The sequence below is a fragment of the Filicampus tigris genome, chromosome 1, assembly GCF_054856515.1.
Source record: "Filicampus tigris isolate MCC_2025a chromosome 1, RoL_Ftig_1.0, whole genome shotgun sequence".
Taxonomy (NCBI): domain Eukaryota; kingdom Metazoa; phylum Chordata; class Actinopteri; order Syngnathiformes; family Syngnathidae; genus Filicampus; species Filicampus tigris.
The window spans coordinates 18,621,397-18,645,010 of NC_141217.1; the positions used below are offsets into that span (position 1 = coordinate 18,621,397).

Here is a 23,614-nt window from a genome sequence, read left to right on the forward strand (position 1 = left end):
GTACCTATAGAAGCTATGGGGTGACCCGATAAATCAACATGTGGGGGTGTACTTTAGTAGAGGAAACGTATATAATAGGGGGGCAGGGGGGGGGGTTCAATATTTTTTGTAATTACTCAGAGGGACCTGTCCCCAGCAGCACAATGCGTAGGTCATGTTAATCAATGCGGCAGTTGTCGCTCGTGCGGGAGTAGAAAGAAGCCTAAAAAGAAGCCTTTCACCGAGTAGGCTGAGATGAAATTTGGCCGCCTTGCCACCAGTCACAGTATGAGGATCGATTAGTGGGCCGGGCTAAAATCCACTTCCGCCATGCCTACTCGAGCCCTTTTTTAAAATTTGTCAGCCACCATCCCCCTCCCCAAAAATGGGCCGGGCCCGGGACGGACTCCCCGGGGGGGCGGGCGGTGTGGCCACCACATTGACTAGGGTCGGCCCTGCTCATGCCAGGAGCACTGCAGAGCTCGTCCTCACGGACTTCACCTGATCAACTTGTAAGACCTATCCTGGGTGATGGATACTGTTGCACAGGATAAAATATTTTTTAAATGATTCAGTCCCGGAAACTACAGGAATAAAGGAGCAGCGTGGAAAGCTCACGCTGTCAAAAGGTGTGTCATTTTAGTGGGCTGTCCCACAGGCGGTGCCGAGTGGGTGTCAGTGTCAGCGGTTCCTTGTGTCTCGTGCTCCCTGCGGCCGTCAGGATCTCTTCACCTCTTTTCCACCAACAGTAAAGGACTCGAGAACAGAACCCAAGGTGATAACGCAGACGAGTTTGCACTTGTTGGACATTTTTTATTCTATTTTACGACGCTTCTTTTTGTTTTTGTTTTTTTTTTCTGGCGACGAAAGATCCCGTAGCTAATGGAACGGTAATGTAATGGAACTTCAAGCAAGTGTCTCTCAATTGTATTGTATTGTATTGTATTAAGTGGCTTCCATCTTTTCTGGATCGGGCCTGACCCCTGACTGGTCATTGGGATAGAAAACGTAGCTGACTCAGGAGCATTTGTCCTTGTTGAGTTTCAGGCCTGTTGACTTTAAAAAAAAAAAAAATTTTTATAAATTCTTTAGAAACTTCACATACAAACCAATAAGGCACATATTGATCTAGAAATTTGAACAGTGGAAACGGCAAATAAGAACATAAAATGTAAAAAAAAAAAAAATTAAACAAGATAAATAAATGTGAGGGCCTCAATCAAGAAGAGCAAAAAGGTCAATCAAAGAAAATAGTCTCTGGGCATTTTTGTTTGACATGTAATACAAGGATTTTTTTTGTAAAGTATGAGATCATTCCTCCAACTTTACACCTATGGATGAAATGTTTTGCAAGAGAAAACAAATTGTTCACCAAAAAGTCCAAGTCCTTCTCCTTTAACTGAACTCCAACTTTAATGGATATCCAGTTTAAAGGGTGCAACACAATTTGTTTGGATACTAACCAGCTCTTTAAGGCTAACCAAAATTCTGACACGATTGGTCAAAATATATCTGTTGTTCCATAGGGGTGAATTGTGAGAAGTAAAATTGTGTTTATATAACAATTTCCAGAAAAGGAGAACTTGCTGGTGATAGTCTGACAGTTTTACAGGCAATTTACATACCTCATAATCACAGCGCAACAGAAAATTAATTCCAGGCCTGCTGACTCAGGTGCACTGGAAATGCCGAAAGGTAATCTTTTAAAACAGTATTTGCCGAAAGGTGTTATAAAAGTTGTACTTTTGTAAACAAGCCAGCATAAAAGTTGTCAACTTGCTGCTATCTGGATGTAGTGGGATCCGCCAAAAACCACTCGCAGCCTCCAGGGAGGAGAACACAGCTGCTCCACTCAACTTGGCAGTTATTTCGTCTGCAATGGGCAGGATGCATCGCTCCCTTTTGACTGACTCATTTAATCACTTCAGGTCCACGCATATCCTGGCTTTGCTTGTATTTTTCTTTAGAACGGGCACCGTAGGCGCACACCATTCAGTCTGTTGTGTCACCCGTTCGATAATGCCAGCTTTCTCCATCCTGCGTAATTCCTCTTTCACTTTGTCAAGCATTGGGAAGGGCACACGGCGGGCGGTGTGCACGGCATGTGGTGTCGCATCTTCCTTCAGCTGGATTTTGACAGGCTCGGTTTTTAGAGTACCATGCTCACCAAAAGTGTCACATCATCCACTCGCCGTACTAGGTTCATTTTTACTGACAGAGGTCTGCTTGATAGGTTACTGACAGTTGGGCCGCGCACTACATATGCTTCCAATGGATTTTTCTTTCCCTTGTAGCAAACTGTGGCCTTGATGCGACCCAGACACGATAGCCCACCTCCTGGGCTGTCGAGGGAGATTTCGGCTGGTATCAGGGCTCGTGATGAGGTGACTTTCTGGAATGAATCCTCACTTAGTACACTGACATCTGCTCCGGTGTCTATTTTAAACTCCATCAGAGTGGAATTCACCTTGAGCTGCACTGTCCACTGTTCTTTTTCCTCTGCTCTGTGCACAGAACCTAAGTAAAAAGACGTCTGGTCTGCCTGTACAGTCGCTGCAATTTCATTGACGGACTTGTTTTGGCACTTCTTTGCCCAATGGCCAATTTTCTGGCAGTAGTTACACGTAGATCTCAATGCAGGACATTTCTCCTTTGCCATGTTGTGCTTTTCCACATCATCCACATTTATCGTCATTTCCTCCCCCTTTCTTTTCTTTTGCATCATTTCCTCCCCATTTCTTTTCTTTTGACTTGCCTTTTTGTTTCCAGTGACTTTTTTCTCATCTGGGTTGTACTTCATGCACTTGTACTTCATGCCCCGTAGAATCTTCAGACTGCCTGACGGTCTGTATTGTCAGTGCAAGCGTCAGGTCCAGCATCATTTGTAGCCTGCGCGAGATCTCTTTATCATTTAACCCAACGACGATACGGTCGCGGATATTTTCCTCCCGATTCACGCCAAATTCGCAATGTTCTGATGTTCTGAGCTCAAATGAAACACTCTTATGTTTTCACTTGGCCGCTGGATACGCTGGTGGAAACATGCCCTCTCATAAATAACGTTTAAAAAAGTAGTCATCGAACTTTTTCACCACGACGCTGAAGTCATCTCTGTGGTGAACGTGAATGATTTATATACATTTTCTGCCTCATTGCCCATTGCATATACAGTAAGTATTCTCTAGTAAGGAATCATATTTGCATTGTCCAATCTTTCCCTATAACGGAATTTCCTTATGTGGGAAACGACGACGGTACATGTCCTGTATAAACGTGCAAGTATGTTAACAAAATACATGTGTAACAAGTTAACAACACAAGCAATATAATAATAATACAAATTTTATTAAACAAAAACTGCACTGTAAAGTACAGGTGTATGAACAAAATACAGTACAGTATAACAAACATGGTCCAAATACTGTTGAAAAAATACTGTAATACCAATGCAGTACAGTACTGTACCTAGAGTAAACTGTACTGTATTTTAATGTTGACTTTTCTCATACTTAGGCAAAAATTAATCTATTTTGAGTTGTTGTGTTGGCTTCAGTCTTTGCTGTATGAAAATGTTTGTCTGCGTATCATAAAGTTTTGTTGCTAATTGCAAGTAACTGTCCCGTTGATCATCACGGATGTCTGGTGATTCTTGTGCATACAAAAGGACACGTTCATTTACGCCACTGTACTCCGTCCGTCGAGCCGCAAGCAATTTCCTTTGAGCAGGCAAACTGCTGGAATCGTACTGAGCCAGAATCGATTTCTTGTTTTTCAAAGTCTCGTAGATTTGAGTTTTTCCGACTCAAAGTGTCTCCTGGATGCTTTTTACTTTGTGTCCAGCTTCGCTTACTCTGATGCATTTCACTCTCTCTTCCACGTTCTTCTTTGTTTGGACGCCATGAGCTACAGACGAAAATGTAAATGAATACATTTGAAATCTTTTGCAATTTCAGTAAAACGCATCCCAAAGAAGAAACTTACATGTCGGCGTTTTGCCGCTGTAACAATGCTATAATGGGAATTAAAGCAAACTCAGATGAAGTGTAAAGCAGAGCTTCGTGTGAATGGTTGTTTATACGTGGCCAGCATGATTGGCGACGAGTCCCGGATATGTACCCCATGCCTCGCCCAGAGTCAGCAGGGCGATCCAGGAAGGATGGATTTGAATGTATTTGACTATCTTGATTTGAGCGACTTGGGCTCCTTCACAAGCTGGTCCATCCCTGCCCCTGAGCCCTCTGAAATCTTTATATCAGCTGTTGTGCTGACTGTGGTCCACATTTTGACAATGACTGTGTGTGTGTGTGTGTGTGTGTGTGTGTGCGCACGTGTATATCTATAGGTACACAACAGGAAATGCGACGTCATTCAAAGAAGAAAGGTGCAGTGTTGTTGTTGCTGCTGCTCCTTGCGGGGTCCTTCTACTTGGTTCACCATTCATACTCATTCAACGCTGTGAGTTCACGCACACACAGACGATGAGCTGCTCAGATGATCAAATAGGATTACATTTGATGAGGAGTTTTTCTTTTGCAGGGCCTTAACGTGTCAGAGGAGCCAGCGGTAATGAACTTAACAAGGAAATGGACAGAAAGGACGGTCAATTTGGGGTCGTGGGTGGAACAGGGAGATTATCTGCCTCTCAATGTGACTTATCAGCTGCTTGCAGGAATACCAGCCACACAACCTAGTAAGTTTGTTTTAACGTCTTCAAAGTTGTGACAGTACAGACCACTGACCACTGGCACTATTTTCTAGTAGTGTGTTTAGGAATTATTATATACTGTACATTCACATTTGTAGTGGCAACTCTTACTGTTTTTGCCACTGCAGGAGCGGGTGGATAACAGTCAGTGTGACGCGACAGATATCTAACCTTCTCCGGCTCTTCGTATCTCGTTTACTGAAAAAAGGAAACTAAATACAAGCACAAACCAAACCCTCGCCTATTTCTATTATAGTCAACTTGTCAATATGTTCGATGATTCTTTCATGTGTCTAACTTTGTAGCTTGTCGGTCAGAAAACTGTGTGACCACCACCCCGCGACCTTCTGAATGGGAATGAACGGCACGTCACATGACCAATATATACGGTAATCAACTAATACTACGCACGTGCGTTACTCAGGGGTGATTAAACACGGTTCCCTACGCAATACAAAACTAATATTTCCTCTTTCATAAATTTACACATTGTGCATCTCAAAATAATATTCAAGAAAATAATAGTAATGAATTCAAAACAAAAAACACACCTTTTTCAATATGGCTCTGACAACATTTACCACACTCCTGTTTGAGGTGATGTACATGACTTTGACTTTACCTGAGGTATTTCGGCTCCAACGCAGTCGAAAGTGAGCACTAAATACGAAGCTCTGTGAGAGCACTTCACAAGGAACACTTCTAAAATCGTACAATTTACAGCTTATTAACTTAAGCTACTATGTTGGCGGAAGAAAAATCAACAATTGTCACTTGAAACTGACTGACTGCAATAATAGTAGGACAAGTTTACCAAAAATGTCTGGTGGCATTGGTTTCGATGGCACCACTAGTAAACAAACCCTCGTATGACTTTTAAACAAGGCAGAGCGATTGAGAAAACAGGATAAATGGTTTGAATGGTGATTTTTAGCCTTCTACTCTACTGCCCAGAATGTGAGAAATGTCAATTGGAAAGATGTTACAAACTCCAATTCCAATGAAGTTGGGACATTTTGTAAACTGAAAATAAAAGTAGAATACAATGATTTGGAAATACTTTCAAGTAGGCTATATTCAACTGAATACACTACAAAAACAATATATTAAATCTTTCAAATGATTTTTTGTTTTTTCAAAATATTCTCTCATTTTGTCATGAGCAAAACATAATCATGATTTGTTTAGTGGATCCCATGGTTCAATGTGTTACTGACAGACCTGAACACAATGTGGCTTGTGAGTATTTTACACTGTACTTTATCTCTAAGTTGTGTGTTTTATCTATTGGCTTTACATGTAAATGCTACTCCCACCACTTATCTCACTGTTCAATGCTGATTAATCAATTCAGGTGAAAAACTCATTTCACTTGACATTATTTTAGTGAAAAGTGATTTTAAAAGGTTCACGCCTTTTTCCTTGACAGGGTATCTATGTATTGGACTATCATCGGTGAAGAGGATGAAGGGCAGTTATTTGATCCCTACGTTAGTGTCCCTCTTCTCTCAATCGTCTCCTGAAGAGCACTCCTCCATGGTGGTTGTCGTGCTGCTGGCAGATTTTGATGTCAACTGGCTGTTGACCACAGTGACGAAGATAAAGACAGAATTCTCCTCAGCGCTAAAGCAAGGTCACCTGTTGGTCATTCACGTTCCTGAGGAATACTATCCGCCTACTACAGGTTAAGCACGAACGTCATACACAAATTCATTGTCGGGGGGAGGGGTGCTGGCGGGCAGGGGGTGCTAGGAGCATTTATCTGGCTTTGGTAAGTGAATTTGTTTTGTAAGGGCCTTTTGTCAAACCGATATCAGAAACTACAAAGTGATACAATCCGAGACAATTGCTATCAATCATCAAGTGTGTCGTGGAAAATAGCTCCACAGTATACTTTGTGTGACATTTTGGTGGTGTGCTATGATATTTTCAAATGTAAAATATACAAAGTCTACACACCCCAGATCAAATGCAAGATTTTGGTCATGTTAAATAACAGAGATGGGTGACTCGATTTGACTTGGGACTTGGTATCGAAGCGACTCGACTTGACTTAGACTTGAACATCATGACTTGACAAGTCATCCTGTTTATAGTTTTAAATCTGCATTTGAACACAGTTTTCCTTATTTGAAAGGAAGAAAAAGAGGGGTTTTGTTTCGTTTACGATTACGCCAACCTGGCAACACAGTTGCCTCACTTTTTAGTGTGAAGTGGCAAGTCCGGTAACGTAAACACCAACAGCGTCGGAGCAACTTCGAGGATCATTCATTTGAATGAATGGATTATTTTGTCCATGATGTTGACAAAATAGATGGGAAAACGCATGGTTTGCACCTCACGGAATGAATACACAACAATGACAATGTCTAACTTCAATTGTCCTTCCAAAACCCACAGAGAGGTAAGCCAACCTTTCACTTTACCTAGCGATACGAACACTGGTTTGGGACCAGTAACATAACGTAGCTAGGTGTGGGATGGTTTGTGAAAACTGTCTGAACCGCTCGTTTCAACTGTGGTGTTTCTATACGGAAAGTCATGCAAAACTAACCCCCTGCCCCGTGCCCTTTTATTTAATAATGAGATGAAGTGATGTGCGCTTCGAACGTTGCTTCTATTCATCAAAACAGACACCATAGACACGCTGGTGTTACTGGCATGCTGCTAGCAGGCAATTGTGGAGAGAAAAAAAAGATGTGGCGATGTCTGGATTCAAGAATGATTGTTTTGATGAAAACAGGGAAAAGACAATAACTTGCACGTTTTGTACTCAAAGGTAAGAGACACAACATCTACAAGTTTCGTTTCATCTGTCGGACATATATAACATAGCTCTGTGAACCTAAGCTAGCTAAGTTAGCTTGACAGTTTGTAAGAACGGAAGCGCTTTCAAAGGACGAGGACGGCCGGGGTCGGAGGATGATTATATTTATGAATTAGGATGGGGAGACGAGGACGGAAGGGTACCCAGGTCGCGGACGGCAAAAAAGGGTAAAGTGCCCAGCTCCGTGTTTCAGATCCACTACTGCATGTGCTTTGGATCGATAAAGGTTGAGGAACACTATCCTAACCTTCAGCTCCCTTCACATATCTCACTGTAGTACAAAAGAGATCGATTACATCAAAAAATGTTATAATCCAGGTTGTGTTTAAATAGTTTCTCTCTGACTCCCTGCAGGTCTAAAGAGGAACTACAATGATTCTCCAGAACGAGTGTCATTCCGTTCCAAGCAGAACCTGGATTATGCGTTCCTTGTGCACTACAGCGCAGGCCTGGGCAGATACTACCTTCAGCTGGAGGACGACGTCTCCTCCGCAAAAAACTTTCCCACTACCATAAAGAAGTGCGTTGAGGAGCAAGAAGCCAAGACGACAACCTGGGCGATGCTGGAGTTCTCCAGCCTTGGCTACATTGGCAAACTCTCTAAATCGACTCATCTCCCTCTGCTGGCACGTATTCTCTTCCTTTTCTATCAAGAAATGCCTTGCGACTGGTTGATGTCTCACTTTCGAATGCTGCTGACTCAGAAGGAGCCCATCCTTTTCAAACCTTCATTATTCCAGCACATGGGGACTTTCTCCTCATTCCAAGGGACGTATAACCACCTAAAAGACAAGGACTTTGAGGAGAGCATCTACTCCAATCCTCCAGCTGAGGTTTTCTCTGACATGTCTACCTATAAGAATCACTTTCCCAAACTAGCCTGGGATGCCGGGGAAGAATTCTTCTGGGCCCACTCCCCGGAGAAAGGCAACCATTTGACTGCGGTGTTCACACACCCAAGAGTGGTGACGAAAATAACTGTCGAGACTGGGTCAGAGGGGAAAGATATCCTGGGCTCAGCGCAGGTGGAACTAGGACACAGTGTGATCACCACTGCCAAAGAGGAGAAAAGCTGCAAGGATTTCCATATATTGGGATCTCTCGAGAATGGTCGCTTTGCGATGCAGGAGGTCGACAAAAGCTATGGATCCGCCTCTTCGTGTTTGAGGATACAAGTCACCGCTGGGCAGAAGGATTGGGTCGTGATTACGAAAATCCGGATCTCAACAAAGCCCGGCTCACCTCCACATCAAGCACAAATGTGAATCGGTGTTTCCTATCAGGTAGTAGGGGTTGTAAAAGCCGGGGGGGGGGGGGTTGACAGGTGGGGTCGCAACCAGAGAACTTCAAAGGGAGGTGCAGCAGCTAATAAAAAGTAAATATGATATGATATGGACAGAGATTTTACTGATGTATATCTGTTTAAAAACAGTGATATGGTTTATTTGGGTTTCCTCCGCGTACTCCGGTTTCCTCCCACATTCCAAAAACATGCATGGTAAGTTGATTGGACACTCTCAATTGCCCCTAGGTGTGATTGTGAGTGCGGATGTTTGTTTTGTCTCTGTGTGCCCTGCGATTGGCTGGCAACCAATTCGGGGTGTCACCCGCCTACTGCCCGGAGACAGCTGGGATAGGCTCCAGCACGCCGGCGACCCTTGTGAGGATAAACGGTATAGATAATGGATGGATGGATGGTTTATTTGTCACTGACTGATAGAATTTTGTTGCTTTTTGAACATAAAATATATTATGATACTGTGATATACTGTACATTGGTTCAATGAAAGAACAGATATTAGCATTTATTTAAAATGGCGTTTTTGTCTTGTATCTAAGTACCAGTTAGCACTGGTGAAAAATGTTGGCGCCCTCCATTTAAATAGAAAGTCAAGTCAAAAATGATCTTTACAATGACATGCTCTATCCGCCCCCACTAGTCTAACAGCATTCTGATTGATATTAACTTTGTGGAATATGAATTAAGCACCAAAATCCACCCGTTTTTATCCATCTCAGGGGGAGGCCATTTTGCCACTTGCTGTCGACTCAAAATGACATCACAAGTGCCAACGTCACTTGACCAAGTCCAGAAAACAGGTGAGCCGCGATTGATCGTTAAATGAGCTCTGAGCAACTGTGATGTCATTTTCAATCGAGCGCAAGTGGCAAAATGGCCGCCCTCTGAAATGGATAAAAAACTGTGAATTTTGCTGCCTAATTCATATTCCACCAAGGCATCAGAATGCCATGTTAAGACTAATGGGGGCGCATAGAACATATTGCCGAGAGCATGTTTGACTTGACTTCCACTTTAAGCTTCTCATCCCTGATTCAGAGCGTAATATCAGAGCACATTGCATAGCAGGCCCCATTTGTTTTATGTTCCCTAGGGCGAGGCTCACTGACCCACACTTTGAAACCCCCGCGAGAGATTAATTGAATCTGTGCAGATATGAAGATTGAAATTGTGTGCACGGTTTTACAGTTGATAGCTATTTAAAACACAAAACAAAAAGTTACAAGTTGCTATTGCCAACATATTGAAGCGATTTGGTAGAAGTAAATATCTGGAGTAAGATTTCATGTGTTTGATTTAGATTCACTCACTCACTCACTCACTCACTCACAATTCCTAAACTTGTAGCTGTGGAGGGAGTGAGGATGTGGTGAGTCTGGTGACTTGTGTTTCTTGAGGTTTTATTAAGTCACAAGTCATGGGGTGAGAGCCAATCCGTGCTCAGGAGATTGTTGTGGGTTTCACCTCAAAATTCTTTGGATGGATTTAGATTGTGTACTCCAACGTGCAAGTATGTCAACACTGAGGGCCTTGCATGACCTTTCTTTATCCTCCTACAAATGTAGATATTTAACCTGACTAGTACTATGCTGGCGACAGTTCTGCATGCCTAACGTTTGTTGGGTGTGACAGAAAATGTGCATTTATTTAGTTTAATTTTGGAAATACTTAAATAGGAGTAACTAAATTGCAAAACAAGCTCTTCCGTTACAACAATACTTTATGTATAGAAATTTGAAACATGTTGACTCCAGAATTCTCAAGGACATTATAAATGGACAGCTGTTAAGATGAGAGACCTGAGAACTATGCTAAATCCTATTTATACAGAAGTTTGATCTGGTACATTAGTACAATCGGCCCAGTTTAGAACATGGGCTGATATGCATTTACTATTTTTATTCATTTGGGTGACACCCGACCAGTATTAGGCCTTGCGTGGTGGCCTTCTCCTGTCATGGGCTGCAAAGCTGACATTGGTTTCTGGCTCTGCGGCCTGCTCGTCACAGTCTTGCCAGCATTTTATCTGTCCGCGGCAGGCAGAGTGAGAGATGACACCTCATCCGCCTGCGTGTCCTGTCGTTGGTTGCCAGTTCTGTGGTCTGCAGTAAAGGGACGGCTCTGAGACGCTTGCTGGGCTTCAGCTGCGGACGGGGGCAAGGAGTGTGAGAGGGCAGCGTCCTGCTGTACACCCCCAGTGTTCTGAAATGATTGCGAGAGTAGATTTGAACATGTATTGGAATAATTGCAAATTACCTCAGCGCAAGTGCCTGTAATGTTATGATTGGCCTCTTCCGCTTACCCTGTAGATGCATCCATCAACTTTCTATATCGCTCATCCTCTAAGCGTCAATGGGGCACACTGGTTGCCCATCAATTCGTATACAGTACACTAATTCAGGGATGTCCCAAGTCTGGCCCACGGATCATTTGTGGCCCATTGCATGATTTTATTTTTTTAATGTCCGCCCTGCATATTTTGAACATAAAATTAAACCCGGCTCACATCACAAGGTAAGAGAAAGTCAATATGATGACATTAAAACTAAAATTTACAAGATGCATTTTTTAAAATATGTATTTTTAATGTTAAAAGGGATAATTGGAAAATGTGTCACATGATTTGTTTTGAATTTAAAACTGTAAATAAATGTCAATGTCACAAGATTTTTATTTTATTTTAAATGTTTGAAGTTGAATGCTGTATGATTTAAAGCAATGTTTCCTTGTTTTGTTTTTTGTTTTATTTTTTACATCTACTATTACACTAATAACTTTTTGCTTTTCTTTAAACATATAAATTGGCCCACCTCTTTCCATTTTTTGTATGTGGTCCTCAGTGGGAAAATGTGGACATCTATGGTTTGATTGGTAACATGCTGCCCACACTTCTAATGTTGTAACTATTATGGGAAAATGTAAAAATTTGTGTGAGAGTTACAAAGAAATTGGCTTAAACTGCCAAGTATGACTTATATACATAATAAATTGTGCTCCAAGACTCATTTAATTAATTCACTAATTTGTACACAAAAAAAAATCATACCTTTTGCCAGTGTATTTCTATTCCATATTTATTTGAAAGTCACTGATGATGTAGTGGTACCACTCAGTGTTGTTGAGTGTGAATGGCTGTATTTCGCTAATATGTGTCCCATGACTGACAAGTGAGCAATGTGCGTTCTAATCTACCTACCACGTGACCCTAAACAGAATTAGTGGTATAAAAAAATGCATGGATGGATTTCTCCATTGTTTAAAGTGCTTTACGGCCCACTGATTAAATCAATCACATAGCAGCTTAAGCAATTTAGAGTAGAACCAACATTAAACACTAGTGGGAAGAGAGCTATTATGCTTCTGCTTATATTCTTTTATTGTTCCAATTAGAGCTGAGAGAACTCACTAAGAGCAGTCCGCAGTGATGCCACTCTAGTGCTCAGTATAATTTTATGTGGCTCTTTTTCCAGTTTCACTTACCTGAAGAATGTGGCTCAGTGCAGCTCATATTTGTACATGCAAAAATACAAACCAGTTGGCACAGTATCTTGCATGGAGAAAAGCTCAAAAGTCTTGTCATTTTCTACTTCTTTCAAAGCGACTTGTTTTTTGCCACTTTAAACTCAGACTTAAATCAAGCTCAAAGGTTGTGTCTGTCAAAGTCAATGTTGTTATCATGGCTAATTTTATCATCTATGTGCACAGTAAAAGCATAAACTGTGCGTGTGTGCACATGTGAGACAGCCGGTGACACTACAGTGGGCCTAACCTGCTTGCTCGTTTCCTGTGAAGCATCAATGTTTTTGTTGCCTCTTAGTGGCCCAGAGTTGATTCTATGTTGAGGGTCCAAGCCCCAGGCCTTGAGCCGTTCAAGACCTTCCACAGAGCGGCTAGTGGGGTTGATTCTCTGCACTGGTATTCGAGCAGGTAGATCCCACGTCCCTTTAAAGTCAGGCCAAGCACTGCCTTTCTGGTGCATGACACAATGTCATAGGAGGTAATGTTGATGCATAACCACACTTTCCATTTTTAGGAAAAGAAATATGTATAACTCAAGCTTTTAAGGGTTTACCTTTGCCATTCCAGGGAACAGATGTCCTCTGTTATCTGCAATAAACCTGGTGCGGCCTCTCCGTGCTATGGGAGCCTAAAAACACACACATTATACCGGATGTGTCCAAACTATGGCTAGGGGCTGTTGCATTGTTTAACGGACCACAGCATAGGCTATTAAATAGAACAATTGACGCAGCTCATACTATTTACTTTCTATACTGGGTGTAAAGGCAGGAGCGGAGAAGGTTGTTTTAATCTCTTTTAAAAAGGTGAGTTTTTAATTGTGCGTTATGACTTATGTTCAATTTTATTTATGTACAGCACTTTCTTTGAGCTGCAGTCGTTGTTTAAGTGTTCTATAAATAAAGTTGAGTGAATGCTGACGTGCTTCTGTGTATCTCGATACAGCACCGAAAATAGAGTGGGAGGCAGGGCCGTGAGCCACACAAAATAATATATATATATATATATATATATATATATATATATATATATATATATATATATATATATATATATATGCTTAACATATTAACTACACGGGTGGATTTTTTGAGAGAGTTAAATAAAGGTGATACCAAGATTAATTCTTTAATTTTTGGCCCTTACAAGAAAAATGCGGACAGCTCTGACAGTGCTACCTTTGGAACATACTTCTGCCAACATAATAAAACTGCAGTCATAACATTAGCGACCTTGTTGGATTGCTTCGCCTCACACCAGTTCTGCAGCCTCCGAGGCTTGAAGGCATCGTCGTACTGATGGAAACAAAGGTTACAATGTTCATGTGAGAAACACTAATTCTCGCCGTTTTATAGCGTCAATATTTACCTGGTTTGCTGTGAAATTGGACGACATTTCTGCGACTGTTTTCAAATGAGCCTGTTGAACGGACTCGTTGCATAGCAACCTAGCCACGTGACCTCTTTCATTCAAAGGTCTCGAGAGCTAGGGAGCGTTGTCGGGTCCTCTTGCAACAAAAGAATGCACAGTGCAGCGTTTGTTGTACCGTATATTTACATTTGATCTTAATCAGGAGTGAATGATACTTACTTGGAAAATGTGTCGGAAGCGTTATTAGTTTTGTTGAACCATTGTTACTATCGATTAGAGACATATGTGCATCGGCGCCGTATTGAGAGCGGATTTGAACGTCAACGTCACCGCCATATTGGACGTGGAAAAGGAGAACGATGAGCGTAGATGCCTCGTCCACTGCTGCTGCTTGGCGATGTGCCAACTGCTCTAGTTTTGGTTTATGACTGAACAATGCCTTTAATTGTGTTTATCCATTACAGCATCATTTTGCGAATATTTGCTTTCTACGTAGTCCCATATATGGATACAGCATTGTATGGTGAAACCAGCCTACAAACAAAGTTTTTTTTTCCTCGGATAACTTTATTCCCGAAGTACAGGTAGCCACTCTGATTGTTGTTAATTATTGCTTAGCCAACGTTTTGCATACGATGGCGTTTCGTTTACTCAAAGATGAAGAGCCGTGCACGTAGTGGGACACAGCTTTAATATAAATCACTCTAAATCAGTTACATGTAAATTTAACTTTATATCACAGTAACCGTGTTACATGAATTGTTAACTGTAAACACTTGTGCAAACAGTAGTGAATTGTAATTGTTCACTATTTATTACGTTATCTCAATGCGTTCTAATTATGCGACAGCAATGACGTAGTTAACGGGGAGCCTGAGTAATGTTCGAAAACTATTTTTAATTAATGAGAGAACTATATAGTGAACCGAAATATTGAATACGGGTGTAAGGGACTGAACGAGCGATTAAAAAAAATGAGCCGCGGTACATGATTGATAGCGTTTTAGTTCCGCAATTGACCGGATATCTTATTATTTACTTCCGGTAGTGGTCTGTACACTGTAACTGTTAGCATGGTGCAAGCGTGTTCAAGCATTCACTCACGCCGAATGTTCCGTTCTCTTTCTTTACAACAACAGTTACTGACGTGACCCAAGTCGCTGTTTGTGTGTAACTTCATCCTGCAATTTTTTTGGCGCTCACTCGTAGTTAGTTACTGTCTTAAAGTGCTCATGTTCAAGAAATCATGGAACCGGGTCCGTCCTCTCGCTCTGCTGCCGCCCAGGATCAACATCTGGTTCCGGCTGCTGGGAGTTCTTCTGGCGGGCGTGAAGAGGCGGACATTGCTCGGAACATGAAAACACACTTTCGGGTGTGTCGCTTCATAATGGAAGCAGGTAACCTGCAACTCATCTCTTCGATATATGCACAGCCATTGTGATCATGCGGAGAGCAGTACCGTAGCCACAGTTTTTCCCTTTTAGCGCAAAGTTGTGCTTTCCTTACTTTAATAATTCAGTATTTTCTAACTGTGGTTGTAGTTTTCAGAGATGTAAAAGTAGTATATTTCTAATACTGTACTTTGGTTACTTTAGCTTAGAAATGGGCAAAGTATACACATGGCCTACTTGGGCCACAGAACATTTATGTAGTCACGGGTCCCATCCATCCATTCAAGGGCTGAACGATTATGGAAAATAATGGGCGATTTTTTTCCCCCTAAAAAATGCAATTGCAATATGAGTTGCGATTTTCCCCCCGCAGCGCCACCCCCCACCCCCAAGGTCCTTTTCTAATGTATTTTTCAACAACTAATCTTTATTAGTACAAACAATATCAGATCTGATATGCATTATACAATATTAGGCAAAATAAAGTATTGTATCAATTCATATGAAAGACTGTTAATCTACTAACATAACTAAACACACTAAATGTTTTGATGTGCAGTTTGGTTAACAACATAAATCTACCACACAAGTGTGGTGAAAACATACGGTAAGTATACAATATTGGTAAAATACTGTAAAGGCTCAAACTTAAGTGCAGATTACAACAATGTTAACAAATCAGTCGCTTTGCCACTTAGTACATATCACTTTGTTTCTAATTGAGTTTTCTATTTGGGTCAATTTGACCCACGTTCTTGCATTGTTTTGTACAAAACAGCCCAATTTGGGGGTTGTTTTGTGTAAAAGTACCCATTTTTTAAAGTTAGGTCAAATTGACTGAAGTAGTGGATCGGTCCATTTTTTGACCCATAATTGTGCTATTTTTTACCCAACTGTTTTTAGAGTGTACAATGTTTTGCAGATGTATGCCTTAATTTAAAATATAGACAAGAGCTGTTGTTTATAAACGCTGTAATTCCATAGTTGTTCTGTAAAGCAAGTGCAGATTTACAATATATTTTTTGTAGAATATCATCAAATTATTGCATATATATATATATATATAATGAACAACTGCAGCATCCAAGCGACCGCCACATTTGCAACATCATTCTTTCCATACAAGAAAGGGTGTTTTCCTGAATTTAATCTTTTTTATTATTGTTATGATTATTATTATGATTATTGTTATTTATGAACAACCCTAATGCGCAAGTTTTACTATTTTGTGCTTTTATGACAGGGAATGTTTTTTTGCTTTATAGCAAATTGAATTGTAGCTTGCTCTCTGTTAAAACTAAAAAAAATATATATATATATATATATGTGCATATATATATATATATATATATATATATATATATATATATATATATATATATATATATATATATATATATATATATATGTGTATGTGCATATCATGGAACACAAAGCTAATCTGTTATGTCTTGGTTGACTGTCACTATGCGTTGCTGGCGTCGATAGATACATATATATAAATGTATGTATGTATATGTGTGTGTGTATATATATATTATTTATTTATTTATTTTTTTAGTTCATATCACCCACCCCACCAGGAGGCATCCTAACCAATTGCCCGAGCCACCTCCTCTGGTTCCTCTTAATGCGAAGACATGCTGTTTTCTAACGAGCACCATAAATGAGGGGAAAATGTATGAAAACATCTGTTTAAATAAAACATTAAATATAATGAATCTTCATCTCTTGCTCAGGAGTGAAGCTGGGCATGTGCTCTGTGCCTGTTGCTACAGCGTGTGTATTGTACCACAACTTCTTCAAACGTGTCAGCATAAGTGTGTATGAACCCTACCTGGTGGCCATGAGCTGCTTGTACCTGGCAGGCAAAGTGGAGGAGCAGCACATAAGGACCCGTGACATCATCAACGTAAGCCACAGGTAAAAATATTTATGAGGAGATGCTGTACTATCAAATATAAAACACTGCAGGAGATGTGGTGTATCAATATGTTTACAATTCTTGATGTTATTTTGTTACAAGTATTGTTCTCACATGCCCTCTAGTGGACACCCATTTCACTGACGAGGGGAAAAAAAGACCACTGAAAGCTATTATTTTCACTTTTTTTATTGTTACTTTCATCAAATTCAAGTTATTTTTGTGACCACTGTGGGATTTTTTTTAAATTTCGTTTTAAATTGATTGTGTCAAATGTATTTGTTTTTAATCCATCCATCCATCCATCCATTTTCTATACTGCTTTTCCTCACAATGTCTGATATTTACTTTATGTACAGCACTTTGTATGCAGCTGTGGTAGTATTTTAAAAAAAATTATTGCTCTATAAATCAAGTTCAGTTGATAACACAATAAAAAGTGTAAACGTGCAACAAAACCCAATAGTATTGTGTTATCCTTTCTTAAATATTCCCGTGATGCTTTCTCCAGTCCGCATCTTCATCATCATCATCATCTTCATCATCACATCATGACTGTCTTAGTTAAACAGTTGGAAACAATTCAATCCGCTCACAATACGCCCAGTTATGTTGATGTGCATAGGAAATTAGCCAGCTAATCAGTTTGAAATGTTTTTTGGGGGGCGGTGGGGGTTGGTCAGGCGATGGAATGTAAGGACGTAAAGACGAAAGCGCTTTTAAAGGACGAGTACGGACGGGGTCGGAGGAGGATAATTTTTATGAATAAGGACGAAGGGACGAGGACGGAAGGGTACCCAGGTCGCGGATGGAGGATTGACCGGCAAAAAAGGGTCAAGTGCCCAGCTCTGTGCGCATACCTCCAAAATATTTCTACCTCCTTCCACCTCGCTACTGTGCCGTTTTGAGATGCTAAAACTGCAATGAACGCGCACACACAGTGTTGATGTGAATTATATACTGGGAAAATCGCAGTCCATAAGGACGTATTGTCCCATGCAGAGGGTTCCAAAAAATGTCTTTGTTTTTCAGTTACTAAAGCCGTTTAGGTCAAGAATTATTTTGGTCAAGATGACATATAGACATCCTGTTGTGTCCGCTCTGTCTGATTGATTATGTCACAGTTGTCCACTCAAATACCGTCTCCCACTTCCCAGGTACTTCAACAGTGGCAGCCTCCCTTTAGAATGTGACAAGGAGTTCTGGGACCTGAGGGACAGCGTGGTGCAATGTGAGCTCCTCATCCTCCGACAGCTCAACTTCCAAGTCTCCTTTGAACACCCACACAAGGTGCGTATGCGTGTGTGCTGCAGTGAGTAATCATGTCCTCCCCTGGTTAGCGTCCATCCTCCTTGCCTGACACTGATATTGTCACGCGTGGGATCTCTTTTTTTTGGTTTCCTGTATACTTTATTAATTCTATTCTGTATAGTTATTTTGAAAATAGTGTGCAGTATTTATTTAGTGGGTCTTCTGTCTCACCTTCTCTCTAGTATCTACTCCACTATGTGATGTCTGTAAAGTCACTGGTGAACCGCCATGCTTGGTCTCGATGCCCTGTTGCTGAGACTTCTTGGGCATTGCTTAGAGACTGCTACCATGGCTCCATGTGTATCCGGCACACGCCCCAACACATCGCTATAGCAACACTGTATTTGGCGCTCAACAGTTATGGAGTGGAGCTGCCTGTTGGGGAGAAACGGTGGTGGCAGGTGTGTATTGGCAGCTCGATGTCTGTACTTATTTTTATTCAAACTGATTTTTAACTTGGTTATGTTATACTGCACCAAGATAGATTAGATATTGTACGTTGATTTGTGTGTACAGTATTCCCTCGGTTATTGTGGTTAATGGGAACCAGACCCCCCCCCCCAAGACTATCTCTTTGAAACAACATGTCTTTCCGCAATATGGCTGTATTTTTTTTTTCATTTTTATTTTTTTGATGAGTACTTTTTGAAACCCCACGATGCACTGAGGCCTCGAACCGTGAAGTCGCGAGGGATTGCTGTATGTGTGTTTGGGTAACAAAGCATACTTTTATTTGGAACATTGAAACATTTTCTGGGAATTAGTAGCAGGCTTCAGAACTGTTCTCAGTGGAAAAAATATGTCAGGTGGGCTACGTCACGGGCATCTAAAACCATTCATTTGAACTTTTAGTGTCATTTATACGTCCATCTCATCCATTCTCTGTACCGCTTATCCTGCTCAGGGCAGTGTGCCGAAAAAGCTATACCGCGGTCAGCACGCTCAAGAGGCGCAATCGATTCCACACTGGAGGGAAGCCCCTTCGCTGCCATGTCTGTGGCAAATGCTTCGATCAGTCTGCTCACATAGCCAGACAGACAGTCACTCTCAAATCTACACCATCACCAAGTGGGAACTGAACACGCGTTGTCTGCACCAAAGTCAGACAAATGTATCTATCCCATCAGTGACCTGTGTCATGAGAACATTACGATAAAAAATAATAATACATTGGATTGTGTGATGATAATGAACACAGTATAGCAGATTCCAACTGAACTTGATTTATAGAGCAATTAAAAGAAAAGACTACCACAGCTGCATACAAAGTGCTGTATGTAAAGTAAAAATCTGACATATTAAAAACAGATACTTTTGAAACAATGAATTTAAAAAGAAATGAAAGAAAACCCCACAGGGGTCATATAAATAAGTTCTAAGATCTGATGAAAGTAACAATTAAAAAAAAAGTGAAAATTAACCAAAGAAAATCAGATATTGCTTTTGAATTGTGCTTCAACTGAATTATTAAAAAAAAAATCATGTAACAGGCCTGGTGCTTTCTCCAGATGATATGTTTCAGCTCCTTCCGTAGATGTTGACTTGTCAATAAGCACTTTGGCAAATTCCAGTCATTTTTTTTTTCTTTTTTTATGATTAATTTGAACAGTAGTATCCTCCTTGGTCATCTCCCATGAAATCCACTTTGGCTCAAACAATGATGGATGGTGCAATCCGTCACCTTGGAGTTCAGCTTTAATTTCTTTGAAGGTTGTTCTGGGCTCTTTTGATACCAATCTTATTATCTGTCTCTTCAATTTGTCATCAATTTTCCTTCTGCAGCCACGTCCAATGAGGTTGGCGACAGTCCCGTGGACCTTAAATTTCTGAATGATACGTGTAACTGTAGTCACTGTAACGTTAAGATGCTTGGAGATGGTTTTATAGCCTTTACCTTAATATGATACTTTGATTACTAATTAAATGCTAATTTTCTTTCTAATCTCTTGAGACAACTCTCTCATATGGTTCCTCTGGTCCATGTTTACTGTGGTACACAACATGTCACCATATATATATATATATATATATATATATATATATATATATATATATATATATATATATATATATATATATATATATATATAATTTTTTAAAAATATTTCTTTTGAACTACAATTCAAAAGCAATGTCTGATTTTTTGATGTAGATTACATTTTTTTTTTTTTTTTACTTATTATGACTTTTGTCTGATTCAAGTTGTTTCTGTAGCCACTGACAAAATCACACACAAAAAGAAGAAATCCGCTATTTGAAGCTGGACTTAAGATGATTTACCACCTACCTCCAGCTCCAGTCAGTCTTCAAAGTCTTCATCGTGTTCTACTAATTGGACGGTGGTGCACTTAAAAACGTTCCATTGTCAAGCGATTTCACTAATCAGATCTCCTTTGTTGAAGCTCTGCTTTACAAGGTGCTCCATTTAAATGCAAATGCTAAAAAAAAAAAAAAATCAAGAGTTGTTATGCTTCCCACTTCCTCCAGGTAAGAAAATCTTGGTTGTTTGAAGTCCGCACTTTGAGGCCGCAAATGTGCATTTGTGCAGGTGCTTTGTGATGGTGTGACCAAAGCGGACATAGATGCTGTGATCTCTGACCTTCTCCAGCTGTACGACATGGAGGCCAAGTGTATCTGAGGACACTGCCGGCAGACCTGCACATGCAAGACACCAGTTGTCCATGCAGCTGCGCGTGTATAATCGCCAGTGCGTCCTCTCTGTGGGGAACTGTGTGTCCGTGCATGCATGCGAGAGGGAACGTGTGCGCGGGACAGAGCTGTGACTAAAACATAAACCGCACTACCGAGGTTTAACACAGTGGGGAGACATTCTTCATTTCCTTCCTCTTGGTTGCAGAGTTGCTGTTGTTCTGCAAAATTGACATTTTGTAGATTTGTATTGCTGGCAGCAGATTAACACTTTTCTTCTTTTTTTTTTTACCTGATTTTGACTGATTAGTTATTCTTGTAAACAAGTTTTACAATATTTTTGTGTCAGTCAAAAGTAAAATAATTAAGAGGGATGTTTAGATGCGCTTCTCTGTTTCTCAAGTTTAAGAGCCCTTTATTGTCATTGACACATGCATGGACCATTTTCGCATTATATACTACAGAAGTGAATGATTTATATCATCGTTACAGTCTTAGGATATTCCTCTACATATTTGGCGGCCAACTATTTTAAGGCATTTAAGGGAGTTCCCTTCCCTGAGATCTTTCAGGAACGATGTCAATTTTTCATGGAGAATCCACTTGCATGCATTTATATTGTATGCAAACATTTTGCAGTAAAGCAATTGCTCCTACTAAAGACCACAAAGCAAAACGAAAAGACAAATGTATATACAGCCACGGAAGAAATTGAGACTACCCTTGTTTCTTCAGTTTAATGTTCATTTTAAATGACTGATACATCAAAAGGTATAACAATTAAAACAAAAAAAACTCATCAGAGTTGAAATTGAAAGCTGATCGGGACATTGTCCAAAGGTTTTTGTTTTTGTGATAATGACCAAAATCTCTTTATAACCTCTTACGTATCAGTCGCGGATAGTGTAGTGGTACACACACCTGATTTGTGTGCGGGCGGCGTGGGATTGATTCCCGCTCAGTGACGGTGTCTGTGTGTGTGCCCTGCGACTGGCTGGCGACCAGTTCGGGGTGTAGTCTGCCTTTCGCCCATTGTCAGCTGGGATAGGCTCCAGCGCCTCCCCGCGACCCTGTACAGGATAAGCGGTGTGGAAGATGACATGACGTGACCTCTTACGTAAATAGCTTTGACATTATACGGACAAAAATGGTACTTTTAGGCATTGCACATTTTCCTTAGTTTTAGTAGTACGACTAGACTAGACATTAAAATAAGCAAGAAATTGAAGATAACATGGTCTCATTTTATACGTGGTTTTATATACTCACCTGCCACAACTGGCTTCAACTGCACATTACAAATAAAATGAAAATGCTTTATTATTCCAATAAACTCTTGTGGTTATTTTTTATTGGATAGTGGATACATCAGTGATAGCATATGTGGTTGATGAGGGACTTGGCTCGGAGTGAGCAATTCCTGTGCATAATCCTTCTCATTTAACGCAATCTGTTTGGGGAATCAGTTGTTTCCCCAGGTATACCCTCAACTTTGCCACTTGTTGTGCCCAAGAGTGCATTCCGCTTTCTTTCCTGAATTTTCTGTTCCATAAATGTGTCGGTCGGAGACTCTTTTGACTCGGTCAATTCTTCAGTTGTTCTCGCCAATGAACTTCAACACTTGGTCATAATGCAACGGGTACAAACCTTCACTCCGTAAGCAAGCTGTTGTGGATCAGCTCCAGTGTCTCTTTTCTCCGGCACAAGGGGCATGTTGGTGTGAGTCAATGATTACACCAGTCCCACACATCCCCACCTAGGAATTCTTAATTTGCACCAGATCATTAGCGCACATTAAGAAGAGCACATGGCCACCACATCCGGCCTGTGCCTTTCCTCTCCAACATACTTGGCTGCATTGAATGAGAATGAGGGGGTCACTCCCTTTCACCTTTACGTTGAGGTGCATCCAGCTGGATGTACGCTAACGTACCGAATAACTAACTAACCAACCGTGCCATCATTGCAGTCACATCAGTGCTTGGTGTTCTATGGCTCAGTCCATGGTTCTTCATTATCTTAAGGGCTTGGTCAACAACCTTGCATGTGTTCCTTCTGTCAAGAAGTGCTGTCCACAACGAGTCAGACCCAAATTGTCTTAATCCCCTCAAATCTTTTCTCTTCAACCAGTTTTATGTAGAGCAGTGAGGGCACTTTTGAACTGCCATCTAGGAGCGCTCGCTGCATCGTTCTAATCTAAGCTGTTGCTTTGTCTGTGTTTTATGATGCAAGAACATTGTGGCACCTTGGTTCCCATAACTTTTGTGGGTAAAACCCTCACTGGAAAAACCTTTAAAGTCAACCCAAACATATTTTTTTCAAGAATATGTTTTATGCTGGCCCACTAGTTGAAACACAGAATCCACCTGTTTTTAGCCATCTCAGGGGGCAGCCATTTTGTCACTTCTATCGACTGAAAATGACATCACAGATGCTCAGGGGACAGCCATTTTGTCACTTCTGTCGACTGAAAATGACATCATGGATGCGCAGGGCTCAGCTAAGGACCAGTCATGGCTCAGCTTCAGAAAACAGGTGAGCACTGATTGGTCGTTATCTGAGCCCTGAGCGTCTTTGATGTCATTTCCAGTCGGCAGAATGACAAAATGGCCGCTCCCTGAGATGGCTAAAAATGGGT

At 40.9% G+C, this 23,614-nt stretch overlaps 3 protein-coding genes across 6 annotated transcripts; 2 read left to right on the plus strand and 1 right to left on the minus strand.

The window, feature by feature from the left end:
- The first annotated feature begins 178 nt into the window (after window positions 1-178).
- Window positions 179-11,812, plus strand: LOC147153104 (alpha-1,3-mannosyl-glycoprotein 4-beta-N-acetylglucosaminyltransferase C). Of its 3 annotated transcripts, none has more exons than XM_086024218.1 (5): window positions 179-869; window positions 4,322-4,434; window positions 4,516-4,669; window positions 6,114-6,368; window positions 7,866-11,812. In XM_086024218.1, the coding sequence occupies exons 2-5, from the start codon at window positions 4,336-4,338 to the stop codon at window positions 8,774-8,776; spliced, it is 1,419 nt and encodes a 472-aa protein (XP_085880344.1). In that variant the 5' UTR covers window positions 179-869; window positions 4,322-4,335; the 3' UTR covers window positions 8,777-11,812. The 3 variants fall into 3 exon arrangements, with proteins under 3 accessions (XP_085880344.1, XP_085880336.1, XP_085880352.1); XM_086024210.1 differs by having other exon boundaries at window positions 180-754; XM_086024226.1 differs by lacking the exons at window positions 179-869; window positions 4,322-4,434 and adding an exon at window positions 4,990-5,073 and having other exon boundaries at window positions 4,574-4,669.
- Window positions 10,135-15,269, minus strand: cfap126 (cilia and flagella associated protein 126). Its single transcript, XM_086024257.1, has 6 exons — window positions 13,921-15,269; window positions 13,699-13,837; window positions 13,509-13,625; window positions 12,884-12,958; window positions 12,581-12,781; window positions 10,135-11,013 (listed from the first exon to the last, which is right to left on the minus strand). Exons 2-6 carry the CDS (start codon window positions 13,723-13,725, stop codon window positions 10,834-10,836), a joined length of 600 nt encoding a protein of 199 aa, XP_085880383.1. The 5' UTR covers window positions 13,726-13,837; window positions 13,921-15,269; the 3' UTR covers window positions 10,135-10,833.
- Window positions 13,799-22,309, plus strand: ccnq (cyclin Q). Of its 2 annotated transcripts, XM_086024243.1 has the most exons (6): window positions 13,799-14,285; window positions 14,987-15,098; window positions 16,832-17,015; window positions 18,174-18,306; window positions 18,510-18,728; window positions 20,876-22,309. In XM_086024243.1, exons 2-6 carry the CDS (start codon window positions 15,056-15,058, stop codon window positions 20,963-20,965), a joined length of 669 nt encoding a protein of 222 aa, XP_085880369.1. In that variant the 5' UTR covers window positions 13,799-14,285; window positions 14,987-15,055; the 3' UTR covers window positions 20,966-22,309. The 2 variants fall into 2 exon arrangements, with proteins under 2 accessions (XP_085880369.1, XP_085880362.1); XM_086024236.1 differs by lacking the exon at window positions 13,799-14,285 and having other exon boundaries at window positions 14,371-15,098.
- The last annotated feature ends 1,305 nt before the right edge of the window (window positions 22,310-23,614 follow it).